Genomic DNA, 13077 nt, shown 5'->3' with positions numbered 1-13077 from the left:
TCCCTAGCATCCCACTGCTCTGGCCAGGGCTCTTGTCCTGGTTTGCAGAGCCTTCTTTCCTTGTGGAGCACCACTGATCCATGCAAGACTTCTGACTTTCCCAAATGCTCCCCAGCCATTAATCCCCTCTGTTCTCAAAACAGAAAATGGGCTCCATGTGGTGACCACATCTCTGCTTGTCCTTGGCCTCTCCATCCCACTCCACCTTGTTTTAGGAGGACCTGATGAGTTCCTGTAGCTGTGGAAATTGTCTGTGAGAACATTTAAAATGCCTCATGGAAGCAACAAGATTCTGGACTTCCAGCCATGTGTTTGGTGGGAGCTAAGCTCTCCAAATCCATAGGGATGTTACCTTTGCCCCTAGATTTTTGCTGTTTCCTTCTCCAATAGCTTTGAGCATCCTGATATCCCCAAACCAGTGGTTTTCTACCTTCACACAACACTTTGTACATTTCCTCTCTCTTTTTTCCTTTTAATTTCACTTTTCCCAAATGCATTGGCATCAGCAGTAGGGAGGATGGAGTTCATTGCCCAGGAAAGACCTTTTATCACACTGTGGATGAACCAGTAACTTGCCATGTCTTTGCTGGTTGCCACAGGGCAACGCTTCTGCACTGCTGGCAGGAGGGGGGAAACACTTCCAAGCCTCAAGGATTCTGCTTGGCCTGGAGAGAAGAGAGGCAGATTTAACTCCAGACCACGAGGAGCAGCCTGTTCTCACTGAGCAATAACAGGAGATTAATCCCCAGTGCTTGGGCACACTGGGTTGTCCTTTTGGTCTCCTCCTGAGGCAAAGACATTGCGTGCCACAGCACATAGAGGGTGCTTTGGGCACCTAATATTTTTGGGATCTGTTTTAAGCCCCATCCAAACTGGGACTATTTGGCAGCTCTCTTGGTGGGGAGAGATGTCAACAGGGTGGCCACCCTTGGAGATTTGTCCTGCAAGACCTGTTTGTGTCCTGATGTTTTTGACACAAAGATGGTACTGTTGCTGGGGAAGGAAATGAGATCTCGGTGTCACATAGGCTGGATATGATCAGAAGTTGTTTTTTTGCAGCAGCAAAGCTGACCTGAAAGTTCAGGAATATTCCAATACATTTTGGGATAGTGGGATATATCCAAAGCAAGGAGATGGATGTCCTCAGGGGACAGAAAAGTTTAGGGTGACGTTGGCAGTGAGCAGCTGAGGGAGGGAAGGTTGTTGCTCAGTTAAGAGTGATTTGGAGCTGGCTGTGATGGGAAGGGTTTGGGTTGACTCTGGTGGAGATATCCAAGATAGATGCATTCAGCATGGATTTAGGGATAATTAGATCCATCCAGCATGTTACACTGAGAGGGGTTCAAAGGGCCTCTTAGATGTTCTGAGCACATCTCTTGGGTTGCCAGTCTGCTTTCTGTTGTTCATTATGCCCTCTTTGATGTCTGAAAATCCCTATTATTTCACGGTCAATTTACTGCTTTTTTTCTGAGGCCAGTATTGTCTCCAGCAAAGCTCAGTTCTGGAGGCTTTAATTAGGCAGCTCAAGCCCTGCCATCATCATCCTCCAGTGTGGCACAGCCAGAGGGTGCTGACGAGGACTGTGAAGATGCTCCCTGAGCACTGCTCAGGCCCAGGGCAGGGTGTCCTCCAAGGAACTCATTCCCTCCTGCAGCCCTGACCTTCTGCTTCAGTCCCACCCAGTATAACCCACTTGCAGCACTGGGGGTACAAACTCCAGCCTTTTCATTACAGCCTTTCAGCAGCAGTTGAATGTGGAAGGCACTGGGTGTTTTTATTGCTGTTGAATGCAGGGGAAAACCAAGAAGCAGAGGGCTGATGTGGCTTGTTCCAAGTTATGCAGTAAATAAGCAGCACAGATGGGAAAAACCCAGGGTCTTCAGAGTCCCCACTGTCCCCACCAGATCAGCCTGCCTCCCAAATGTTTACTAAAGAGACTGGAGTCTGATTGTTTTTACTTTATTTTTAATTTTTAGACACTTCCCTCTTCAGACTGTTTTGCCTGTTCCACAGTGACCAGTATTTAAACAGCACTAGCAGGAAATGTTTGGGAAATGTGCTTTAAAAAACACAGTTCTGCTAAGGTGTTCTTTTTATTCCTGGTTTATACAGAGGCTTGGGATTCACAAAGAATGAATGTGTTGTTGGTAGGAGCAAGTTAGGCAGCAGTTTGTTTTGGAGCTTGCTTTCCTTGTCATCACGGAGGGCAGGACTGATCTGGGTGTTGGGGGGTCACTTGTGGTCCTACAGTGAAAAAAGGCTTTGCAGTCAATTATATTTTATATTCCAGCTCCTCTTGAAGCCAAGGGTCCAAGCTGGAATCTTTGCCTCTGGAAAGCTCTGCTTTGACACCAGATACAGCTCCAGTGGAAATTATGGAGCTGATGCTGAAATTATTGGGTGAGGTTTTCTGGACTGAATTACACCAGATGACAAGGCTGAATGATGCTAAGTGTCCCTTTGGGTCATGAAGGCTAGGAATCTTCATGGGTACCTCCAAATTTAAATTGGTCTGTGGGATTTTGTGGAAGTGTTGTCTGCTGCTGGCAATGGAGATGTTGGATGGTTCACATGTCAGATAAGGGTTGGGAAACACAGTAGTGCTGGCACAAGGGTTTGCTCCATTCCCTGCTTCCATCCCAGGAATACAGCTGGAAAAAGCCATTCTAAGAGGGAGATAACATCTTGGAAAGATCTGGACCAACATCCTGGTATCCAGCTACAGAATGATGTGCTGGTACAGGCAGGGGAAGGCAATGATTGGGAAGCAGATGAGGGGCTGGAGTTTCAGACCCATGTTGCCAGCTGGACCAGTTGGGAAGCCAATTCCTGAGAGTGAGGGTGTTTATGGGGACAAGCCACAGGCCAAGACAATAAACAAAACAAAAAAAACCACCAATAGCTGGTGTTTGGGGTACAGGGCACAGTGCCAGGCATCTGGAGGAGCCTGCTGAGACACGGCACTCACAGCATCATCCTGCCAGTGCCTGCTCCTGCATCCAATTAAACTGCTGGAGTGACCTGAGGAGGGAGCAAGGAGTGACTCAGGGCTTGGCTGGGATCCCGGGACCAACACTGCAATTCATCCACCAAAGTAAAACAAAGAAAACAAAGGCACTGGGATTTTTAATAGGTATTTAAAGTCTTGGATTTGGGACTAGTCAGTCACTGATCCAGCCACAGGACTTGTATTAGTGGGTGGGAGAGAAATCCAGTCTGAGCATGAGATGCTGTGGGTTTGCACCTGGCTGGGAAGTTGTCCTTGTGTCTGGGAGCAGAAGCCTATTCACAGTTCTCCTTGGGGGCTGCCAGGCTCCAGGCAGAGCAGTTTGTACCAGATGGACCCTGCAGCATCCTGGAGAAGTTCTCCTCCAGATTCCTGGATGGAAGCAAGCTCCAGCTTTGATTCACACTGACCCTGGTGCAGTCAACAAGAGCATCAGCCATTGTGACAGACTGTGCCCAACATGAGATCCTCCAGCAGCTCCAAGCAGTGGAAAGTGCCAAGTGCTCCAGTGTTATTACACACTGTTGTACACTAAAGCAGTGCTGTGTTCAGCTCATTCAGGATATTTTTATCCTTCTTCACATGCTTCATCACAGTCCTTTGCAAAGCCCCACACTGATTTGGGGCACAGTACCTGGGTGAGCACCATGCCCAACCCATGACCATGTAGGCACACTTGGATACTTTGAAGGAACTGACCAGATCTGGGTGCCAGGGCAATTTGGTGGGTCAGAGTTGCTTATGTGTCAGTCTGGAGAACTGGAGGAGAAATGAGGAAATACTTCTCACATCAGCTGTTTCACAGCCATGCTCTCCCAGCAAAGCAGCTACAGGTGACATTACTGGGGTGACATTACTTTGAGTGGGTCAGAGACACCAGAGCAGTGCTCCAGCAACTCCCACTGCTGAAACAGAGCTCCCAAGAGCTGGAGATGAAGCAGCAATCCCGGTGATGGTGCTGTTGGTGCAGCTCAGAGCTGCTCAGGGCACCTCCTGTGCAGCTCCTGCCACCTCAGCCTGGCCACTGCACTGGGCATAGAGCACTGGAATTTTCCTCTGAGGAGAAGTGACCTTCAGCTGAGGTGGCTCAGAGCCTGCTATCAGGATTAGCTGGGAGGGAGGTTTAGTGGCAAGAAGCTTTTGTCCTGCTGTGAGGCTTTGGGTCTGTAAGGGCAGCTGTGCCAAGTGTTGAGCAGCCTCGTGATGCCATTACAAAGGTTACAGGGGCTGATGTCTGCACAAAAGGATCTGCAGCAAGCAGCCATGCTGCAGGACACACGGGCTCCCACAGAAGTCTGCTGCTGACTCCAGGGTTTTTCCAAAGTGATGTCCCGTGTTCCCTGAGTTGTTAGAGATGCAAGGTGAACTCAGCACCTTGGCTGCAAGGGCACCGAGGCAAAGTCAGTGGCGGAGATGTTGTGGAGTCAACAGGACAGGGCTTGGAGAAGCAAGGAGAAGCAGAGGATGGCAAACCCTGGAGTCCTCCAAAAATAGCAGTTAGTGTCAAAAGTACATGACACCACAAGTGTTGTTGTGATGGGGTCAGGAGCACTGTGAGGGATGTGAAGAAGGCCATGGCAGGCAGGAGCAGTGATGCTTTAGCTCCTGTTTCTCCAAGACTCTCTGGCAAGAAGTGTCTGGAGGGCCCCATCCACAACAGATCAGGGCTTCCTGTGACCTGAGCGACCTGGGGGAGCATCCTCCTCACACCCCACTGTCCCCTGCAGTCATGATCAGCTTTGTCTTTCCTGTACCTGAAGCAGTGCAGTCCCCTTGAGACACATTTCCTCTCCTGTGTTTGCAGGTTGCCTATGGGACCACAGAAAACAGCCCTGTCACCTTCATGGGGTTCCCCAATGACAGCATCGACCGAAAAACGGAGACGGTGGGATACATCTTTCCCCACACAGAGGTGACCATGACTTTTCCCACGTGCTCCAGGTGCTCTGCCAGCAGCAGACCTCACTCCATCCTTCTTGTCTGATGCTGGTGTTTAACTAATCCCTTCCTCCCTTACAGGCAAAAATTGCGGATCCAGAAACAGGGCAATCTGTGCCTCTGAACACTCCTGGGGAGCTTCAGATCCGTGGCTACTGTGTCATGCTGGGCTACTGGAATGACCCTGCCAAGACAAGTGAAGTGATCACTGCTGAGAGGTGGTACAAGACAGGGTGAGTCTGAGAACAGCCCCACTTCTCCCAGATGGTCCCACAGGGTGACACTGGATGGGGATGCATGGGTAAATATAGGAGTGCTTGGCTGGGATTTCCAAAGCAGAGAAAACTGCCCCAGTTTATCCCTCTGATCTGTCTGTGACACTTCAGAAGTGCTTTTAGCACAGAGCCCTTGGTGCTGAGTGTCCCTGGAGAGGGGGATTGTCACTGGCCACTTGTGCATGGTGGGATTGTGGAGGTACAGGGCTGGGCCAGGCATTGCCTCCCCCCTAAACCCTGGTGCTTGTGTGGATACTGCCAGCTTCTGTAACAGGAGCTCTTTGATCTCTTCCATGTGTTCAGGTGGCATCTCAGCCATTGTCCTCTGATACCACCCTGCATGGGTGGGAACATCAGCCATCCTTCCACCCAGCTGGGACAGGACTAGAAGGCTGTTGTCATTGCAGGGACATTGGGAGCCTGGATGAGCATGGCTACTGCAGAATTATAGGACGTTGCAAGGACATGATTATTCGGGGAGGAGAGAACATCTATCCAGCAGAACTTGAGCAGTTCCTCCACACCCATCCCAAGGTTGAGGAGGTCCAGGTGAGTGGGAGGAGGTAGGGTGGGTGAGCAACTATCTTTGGGAATCCTGTACATAAAGTTTCTGGGACAGCTGTTTGGTTGTCTTTCCCTGTTTTCAACATCAAATTCCATTTAATACTGGTTAGCAATGAGGAGGGAGAAGCATGGGATGGAAGAGGCAGGCAGAGCTCCTAGCATGAGGCATATGGACTGTGGCAATCCCCTTGTGTTCCAGCTGCACATCTGCAAACTGCCTGTCCACTTCCACAGCTCCCTCTGAAATTCTTACTCAGAAAGCAGCCTGGAAGGACAGTTTTTACTGATAATTGCTCAACTCTGACATCCAGGAAGACTCTTTCAACAAGTCCCAGGAGATGAGGAGTGAAACTTTCACTCCTTCGCAAGACCGCAAAGATTTCCAGGACTAAGCAGCTGCTCCCCGTCTGCTGGGATTGTTCTCTTCCAGGTTTTGTGCCAGACAAGTTTCCCCCATAAATAAACTGGTTATTTAGTCAGTGTTCTGCCTGTGCCAGGGAAGCATCTCTCCTTGGAACAGTCCCAGTGCAGATGGGTTGCACACCAGCCCTTTTTATGTGGTTTCTAAGGCTTTATGTCATTGCTCTGGACTCAAAAGGATCAACGTGTCTCTACCAGTTTGAGATACTGGTTCAAGGCAGGGAATGACAGTAGGATTCTTGTGGAATAGTGGAATAGGGAGCAAGCTTTGGACAGAGCTCAGGCTTTGGAAACCCATTTCCTGGTGTCACAGGCAGTGGCCCACTAAGATCTGTGATTATAAGGGTTTTAAATAATCCTTTAATTCAACCTCATCCCTTCCCTGCCATTCCATCTGGAGATCCCAAAACACTGGTGTCAGTCTACCAAGTCTCCTTGTTGTTTTTGAAACCTCTTGCCCCATGTTTTGGAAGCAGAGGGATGACAGGTCCATGTTGCATCCACAATGCTCCAGCACCCTGTGCTATGGGGTCAGGGAACATGCCATGGGCCCGCACACAGATCCTGTGGGAGGCCAGGGACATCCCCAAGGGTCACACTGTCCATCCATCTGTCCCAACCAGGTGGTTGGTGTGAAGGATTCAAGGATGGGAGAACAGATCTGTGCTTGCATCCGACTGCGGGCTGGGCAGGACTGCACCGAGGAAGAGATTAAAGCTTTCTGCAAAGGGAAGGTGGGTTCCCAGTCCTCAGTTTCCTTCCAGACCACTGCACCTAGTGGCTGCTGGGGACTGGTGGACAAAAGCCCATGGATTTACAGTGCTGGGGGACCCAGCCCTGATAGTGCCAGGCTGTTCCTTTCAGGTTGTGTAGCCCCAGTTTTTCTCTTTCCAGATCTCGCATTTCAAGATCCCGCATTATGTTGTGTTTGTGAGGCAGTACCCACTCACTGTCTCAGGCAAGGTAAGAGGGGGCTGGGGTACGGCAGGAACCCTGGAATTCTGTCCCAGCTCCTCTCGGAGTCTCTCTCTCTTCCTCCTCTCTGCCCTCTATTCCAGATTCAGAAATACGTGTTGAGAGAGCAGATGGAGAAGCACCTGCAGCTCTGAGATTTGGAAGAGCAAAATCCAGGATAAATCAGCCCCATTTCATTCAGCTCTGAGTCTGCTTTTCCCTGTGCCTTGGGCTAAGCAGTGGAGACTTTCCTCCCTGACATCAGGCTGATGGCACTTTTAGTCAATAAAACAAAGCTCCTTTTTTCCCATTTGGGCTTGTTTCTTTGCCAACAGAAATACTGGTGTGAGGTGATGTGAGGAAGGGATGCTTATTTCTGGAATTCTCTCCAGTTGCTGAAAGACCTTATGAAGGTTTAAATATTTTCTGTGTCTCTGAGTTTGGCTGCAGCCATTTCACAGGAGTTGAACAGATGCTGGTGGGTATTTTACTGACACTCTTTAAGTCCAAATGCCCTGGCCTGGCTTCCCAGGGTAGGTGATGCCTTTTCTCCTTGGATGTTGTGAGACTGCTGGGTCATTTAAAAGTTACTGAACCTGAAATGAGGGGCAGGGAGTTCAAAGAATGAGACTTTGCATTGGGGCTCCCTAAAACTGGCTGGAAAAGCTCACTTTGTTCCCATACCTCCCCCAGGTGTTTCCCAAAAAAAAAACATTCTCCAAGACAGACATGGCTTTGTTTATTTTGTTGTTTTGGACAAGACAGGTTGTTGCAGAAATACCAAAATTCTTGTCCCATTGGCAGAGTGAAGCACAGCATACCAGCATTTTACAGGACTTATTTGGTAATCCCAACCATGAAACACTCCTGTGAGAAGAGGGACAGCAGAGCTCCTGTTTGCCAGCAGAAGCATCTCAGCACAGCTGGAAAGCAGATAATGTTGCTGCCAACTCTTGCTGACCTCCCACTGTCTCCCTCCTGCTTCCTTTCAGAGCAAAGGCTGGGCCCCCTCCACGCTGTGGCTTCCTCCAGTGGGTGGAGGGCAATGGTGTGACAGGGAGAGAGGAGAAGCATCAGTGAGGTCTCAATCCTTCATCTTGCAGCTGCTCTCCAGGCTCTATCCATGGAAGCAGACGGTGGGGGCAAGTCCTCTGTCCACATCTGCACTCTGAAAGAAAAAAACATGGATGGTTTGTGTCAGACTCCTTCTGCAGTGTCTTCCCAACAAGTTCCTATCCTGTTCCCACACTGCTCGTGGGGCTGGTTTCAGGACTGATCCTTCCACATTTCACTCAGGTCTCCTCCCTCCCCTGGTTCCCTTCCTTCCTTCCCGAGGGAAGAAGTGTTACCTGCATGACAGCAAATGTAGCCAGGGACCTTGGGGACACAGAGGCCCTCTGTGCCTGATGTCTAGGGAAGGACTGTTTACCTTCTTTTGCTTCCCACAGCACTAACCCAGGTGCAGGACAGGCCTGCAGTGAGTGGAGCTTCTCCTCCCCTCCCTGATCGGTACCTCCACCCTTGGCACGACCCCTGCTCTGCCACAGGTGCCCCACTGTAGATGGGGGGCAGTGGATAAGAAATGAATGACACCAGGCTTGGCTGGTGAGGACAGACACACAGCTGAGAAAACCAGTGAGTCCTGGTCACAGCCAGCACAGGGGGAACAGTCCCTGCCACCCCACTCCTGCTCCTGTCCTGGGAGTGGGGCAGCACCACCCATGGGTCTGAGCCCTGGCAGACTCTGGTCCCAGGGAAGCTTTCCCTACCATCCCATGCTTTTCCCAGAGCATATCCAGCCCTCGCCAGCCAGGACACCTCCCGTGGTGCCTCCTGCCCCTTCCCAGCCTCTGGGATGATGAATCGCCGGCTATTAATACTCACGGAAGATGAAAAGCTGGCCCCTGTGGCTGGCAGTGCAGTCTCGGTGTGTGCAGTGCTCCATGGCTTCTGTCCTGCCCGTGCCTGAGTCCCACTCTTATAATCCTCGCTGCCTGCTCGGAAACTCCCCGGAGTGGGAAGGTTACATCAGTGATGAGTTATGCCGAACTCTGCGTTTCTGGCCTGGCAACAGGAATCTGCAGTCACAGCCTTTGTCACGGGCATTTCAGAGCTTCTCGTGAATATTAATAGAGACTACTTCACCAGCTGCGGGTTTGCACAGCCCTGAGTGGGGAAATGCCACCTTCCTCCGCCGAAACACTGGGAAACCCTTCCCGGTCCCGAGAAGCAGCCGGGGAAGAATGCGGGGGCAGGTCCGAAACCTCGTTCGGATCGTGCGTCTGGGGAGGACACCGGCCCTGACATTCCCGGCACCGGGAGAGGACATTGAGCGCAGCATCCCCGTCGTTCACAGCCAGCATTCCCTGGCCAGCCCCGTCGGGAGCTGCCGTCGCTCCCTCCCGCGGGCGCTGCTCCCCGCCCAGCCCCGCGCACGCCGGGGCCGGCCCCGCTCGGTGCCCGCCCGCTGCGGGCGGTGCCGCGGCTCTCGGGCCATGGCGGCGCTGCGCAAGTGGCCGCGGAACGTGGCGGCTCTCGCTGCGGCGCTGCCCGGCGGGGGCGGCCCGGGACGAGCACCGGCACCGGCTCCTGCCTTGGAACCGGCCCCGGAGCCGCTCCCAGAAACGGCCGCCCCCGCCACAGCCGCGCTCTACGTGCATGTGAGCGGGGACACGGGAGGGAGCCCGGGGCTTGTGTATGTGCGGGGCTGCACGAAGAGTCACGGGCTTGCACACGTGGGGACACGCGTGGGTCCCGGGGCTTGTGCACCTGGAGGGGCACGGGGCTGGCACAGGTGGAAGGTGAACGTGGCTCCTTGGGACTCGCATACACGTGGGTGTATGTGGGACCCCGGGGTTTGCACACGCTGGGGGGAGCCCAGCCTCGTACGTGTCATGGGGCTAACCTGAGCTGAAGGGTCACATCTGTGTGCCTTGTGGGGCAGGTGGGGGGGCACTGGGGTCCGTGCACTGGGCTGGGGCTGTTTCCCCTCAAAGTGGAGTGGCTAGGGGTGAGGGTATGGCCGTGCCCACACGCCCCGTGCCCGCAGTGGCCCTACTGCCGCAAGCGCTGCTCCTACTGCAACTTCAACACGTACGTGGTGCCGGCGGTGGACGAGGCGGCTGTGCGCGCTTGTCTGGTGCGGGAGGCACGGACCCTGCTGTGCCTCGGCCAGGTGCACAGGTGGGTGTGCAGGGTGGGCTCATGGGGAGTACTGGGCCCTTCCGTGGCCACCTGCAGCTTCCCACCCTCTGCCCTACAGCGTCACCTCCGTCTTCTTCGGCGGGGGCACCCCCAGCCTGGCCAGCCCCAGCACTGTTGCAGCAGTGTTGGAGGCTGTGGCGGGGGCTGCCCACCTTCCTTCTGGTGCTGAGGTCACGCTGGAGGCCAACCCCAGCTCCACCAGCACATTGCGCCTTGCCGGCTTCAGGGCAGCTGGGGTCAACCGCCTCTCCATCGGCGTGCAGGTGAGAGGGGCTCTCCCCACCGCAGTGCCCGCAGCCCCCCGTGGCCCCAGTGTCACCACGCTCCCTCTGCAGTCGCTGGATGATGCCGAGCTGAGGATGCTGGGCCGGGAGCACACAGCGGCAGAGGCACGGAAGGCTGTGGAAGCAGCGCGGGGGCTCTTCCCTGGCCGAACCTCCATCGACCTCCTGTTTGGGCTGCCGGGACAGAGCCAGGATGCCTGGACCCAGAGGCTGGAGGCAGCCTTGGGGCTTTGTGACGACCACATCTCCCTGTACCAGCTGACGCTGGAGCGGGGCACGGTGCTGGCAGCACAGGTCCAGAGGGGAGCCCTGCCTGCATCCCCACAGGATCTGCTGGCTGACATGTACCAGGCTGCCCGCACTGCGCTGGTGGGCGCCGGCTTCCGCCACTATGAGGTCTCAAATTTTGCACGGAAGGTGAGATACCCCCATGCTGTGTCTCTCCAGGTTATGCTGGTCCCCCAGCAGGCTCAGCCCCTTCCCTCACCCCAGGGTTCTCCCTACAGGGCACCCTCAGCACCCACAACCTCTCATACTGGCGGGGTGACCAGTACATCGGTGTGGGGCCAGGTAAGGGGGTGAGAGAAGGCCATTGTGGGGGAGTGTGTGGCCATGTGCACCTTGAGCTCCACTGTCCCCCTCCCTGGCTGCTGCAGGGGCACATGGGCGCTTTGTGCTGCGAGGTGAAGGTGGCTGTAGCCGGGAAGCTCGTGTCCAGACCCTGGAGCCTGTCACCTGGATGCAGGAGGTGCAGAGCCGGGGACACGGCACCAGGAGTCGGGTGGTGCTGAGCCTACTGGAGCAGTGAGTACAGGGGTCCCTCCCCATGCCCCCTCCCTGTCTGTGCTGCCCCACAGCTCTCTGTGTCCCCACAGGCTGGAGGAGCTGCTCACCCTGGGACTGCGCACGGATGAAGGCATCACACAGGAGGTCAGGAGCCATCTGTGGGGACACCCCACACTGATCTGATGCTAATCCGAGAATGGTTTGGATTGGGTGGCCTTAAAGCCCATCTCATTCCACCTCCTGCCATGGGCAGGAACACCTTCCACTGGACCAGGTTGCTCCAAGCCCTGTCCAACCTGGCTTTGAACATTTCCAGGGATGGGATCCACAGCTTCTCTGGGCAACCTATGTCAGGGCCTCACCACCTTCACAGGAGAATTTCTTCCCAATATCTAATCCAAATCTGCTGTTTCCATCCATTCCTCTCTTTTCCTGTCACTCCATTCCCATCTACAAAGCCCCTCTTCAGCTCTCTTGTAGCCCCTTTGGGTACTGGGATGCTGATGCCCCATCACTAACATCCTTCTCTCACACTGGGCACACAGCGCTGGGGGCACTTCTCCCCCCAGCTCAGCCTGCAGGCCGTGTTTGGGGAGCCAGGGGAGGCTCAGGCACTTCAGCAGGAGGGCTGGCTTGTCCTGGACAGCAGGTGAGCCCCAGGGAGCCGTGGGCTGGGCCGGGGGTCTCCCCGGGGCACCGGGGCTCACCACCACCCCGTTCTCAGGGGGCTGCGGTGCACCTGGGCTGGCCTGGCCGTGCTGGACTCGCTGCTGCCTGACCTGCTCTGGCAGCTGCAGCGGGTGCTGGGCGCTGCCCGGCGCACACCGAGGGGGACCCTGGCAGAAGAACGAGCTGGTGGCCGGGATATGAGGGCTGTAAGTGGCCACAATGGATAATAAATCTCAAGAGCAGCGTGCTGGCAGAGGGGTGCTGGGGCAGGGGCAGTAGCAGGTTTTACTGCAGGGTGGGCCCCTGTATCCTGGTGTTCTGTGTCCTGAAGCCCGGTGTCCCATGTCCCTGGTGTCCGTGTTATAAAGTCATTCTAATTTTGTCCATCTCAAGGCCATTTTCGTCTTGGGACATCACTTATCTTCCAAAATGTACCTCAATTTTAACATCTAACATCTGTAAAGGGGTGCATCTGCCTTATAACACTGATTCTTTTGATTGCTTCTAATAATAACTTTAATAACAATTACAGTTTAGATAGCACGAATCAATTCCATTTATTACAGTTACGTTATTGTGATTTGTTCTCCACACAGTCTCCTCTCCCCTCACGCTTGGATTGTTGACAGTTGATGGCCTGAGGGCGGGCTTGTTCCGCGCAGGCGCGGCAACAGCTGAGCTCCAATCAAGGTGCGCTAAAGCAGTCTCCACCAATGGGAGGCCAAGAAGAGTTGATTGACAGGCGCTGGGCGGGGCCAGGGTTACCTGTGCACCCCCCCCAAAAAGGTGGAGCAGCCATTTTGTGAGTGAGCACGTGGCAGACGGTCACGTGGTCTCGGTGCCGTCTCGTTCCTTATTCAGTTCTTGTATTTTGTTATGGTTTAATAAACCTTTGGAATTTCAAAAGTCAGCGTCGTTTCTCACATCCGGGTATCCCGGAGTCCTGGCGCACCAATATCCCGCTGTGTCCGAGTAT

At 54.0% G+C, this 13077-nt stretch overlaps 2 protein-coding genes and 1 long non-coding RNA gene across 7 annotated transcripts in view; 2 read left to right on the top strand and 1 right to left on the bottom strand.

Moving 5' to 3' along the window:
* ACSF2 (acyl-CoA synthetase family member 2) overlaps positions 1-7468 on the top strand; it is a 35896-nt gene extending 28428 nt beyond the window's left edge. For 2 of the 4 annotated variants that reach the window (XM_015645653.3, XM_015645652.3), the window contains 6 exons: positions 4812-4919; positions 5027-5178; positions 5628-5769; positions 6828-6938; positions 7099-7167; positions 7263-7468. In XM_015645653.3, coding sequence (XP_015501139.1) covers positions 4812-4919; positions 5027-5178; positions 5628-5769; positions 6828-6938; positions 7099-7167; positions 7263-7313 — 633 coding nt within the window. In that variant the 3' untranslated portion in view covers positions 7314-7468. The other 2 variants (XM_033518590.1, XM_033518592.1) reach the window with 2 other exon arrangements.
* Positions 7469-7875: 407 nt separating this feature from the next.
* On the bottom strand, positions 7876-9585 carry LOC107212432. Its single transcript, XR_001524465.3, has 2 exons — positions 9043-9585; positions 7876-8326 (listed from the first exon to the last, which is right to left on the bottom strand). It is a non-coding gene; the product is annotated as an uncharacterized LOC107212432 (long non-coding RNA).
* A 58-nt stretch (positions 9586-9643) lies between these two features.
* Positions 9644-13011, top strand: RSAD1 (radical S-adenosyl methionine domain containing 1). Of its 2 annotated transcripts, XM_015645312.3 has the most exons (10): positions 9644-9818; positions 10208-10341; positions 10421-10625; positions 10698-11063; positions 11153-11216; positions 11303-11450; positions 11522-11576; positions 11978-12081; positions 12157-12307; positions 12698-13011. In XM_015645312.3, exons 1-10 carry the CDS (start codon positions 9654-9656, stop codon positions 12725-12727), a joined length of 1422 nt encoding a protein of 473 aa, XP_015500798.1. In that variant the 5' UTR covers positions 9644-9653; the 3' UTR covers positions 12728-13011. The 2 variants fall into 2 exon arrangements, with proteins under 2 accessions (XP_015500798.1, XP_033374514.1); XM_033518623.1 differs by lacking the exon at positions 10421-10625 and having other exon boundaries at positions 9735-10341; positions 10626-11063.
* Positions 13012-13077: the final 66 nt, after the last annotated feature.

Source organism: Parus major, chromosome 18, assembly GCF_001522545.3.
Source record: "Parus major isolate Abel chromosome 18, Parus_major1.1, whole genome shotgun sequence".
In the NCBI taxonomy this organism is placed as follows: Eukaryota; Metazoa; Chordata; class Aves; order Passeriformes; family Paridae; genus Parus; species Parus major.
The sequence above is the reverse complement of the archived record's forward strand: the minus strand, read 5'-3'. Positions and strand labels throughout refer to the sequence as shown.

What these genes read in the sequence shown, in the direction of transcription:
- RSAD1 (XM_015645312.3), top strand. Translation starts at nt 9,654, where the DNA reads ATGGCGGCGCTGCGCAAGTGGCCGCGGAACGTGGCGGCTCTCGCTGCG. An exon ending in GTACATCGGTGTGGGGCCAG is followed by an intron (nt 11,217 to 11,302) that starts GTAAGGGGGTGA and finishes TGGCTGCTGCAG; the next exon opens with GGGCACATGGGCGCTTTGTG. An exon ending in GTGGCCGGGATATGAGGGCT is followed by an intron (nt 12,308 to 12,697) that starts GTAAGTGGCCAC and finishes TTCTCCACACAG; the next exon opens with TCTCCTCTCCCCTCACGCTT.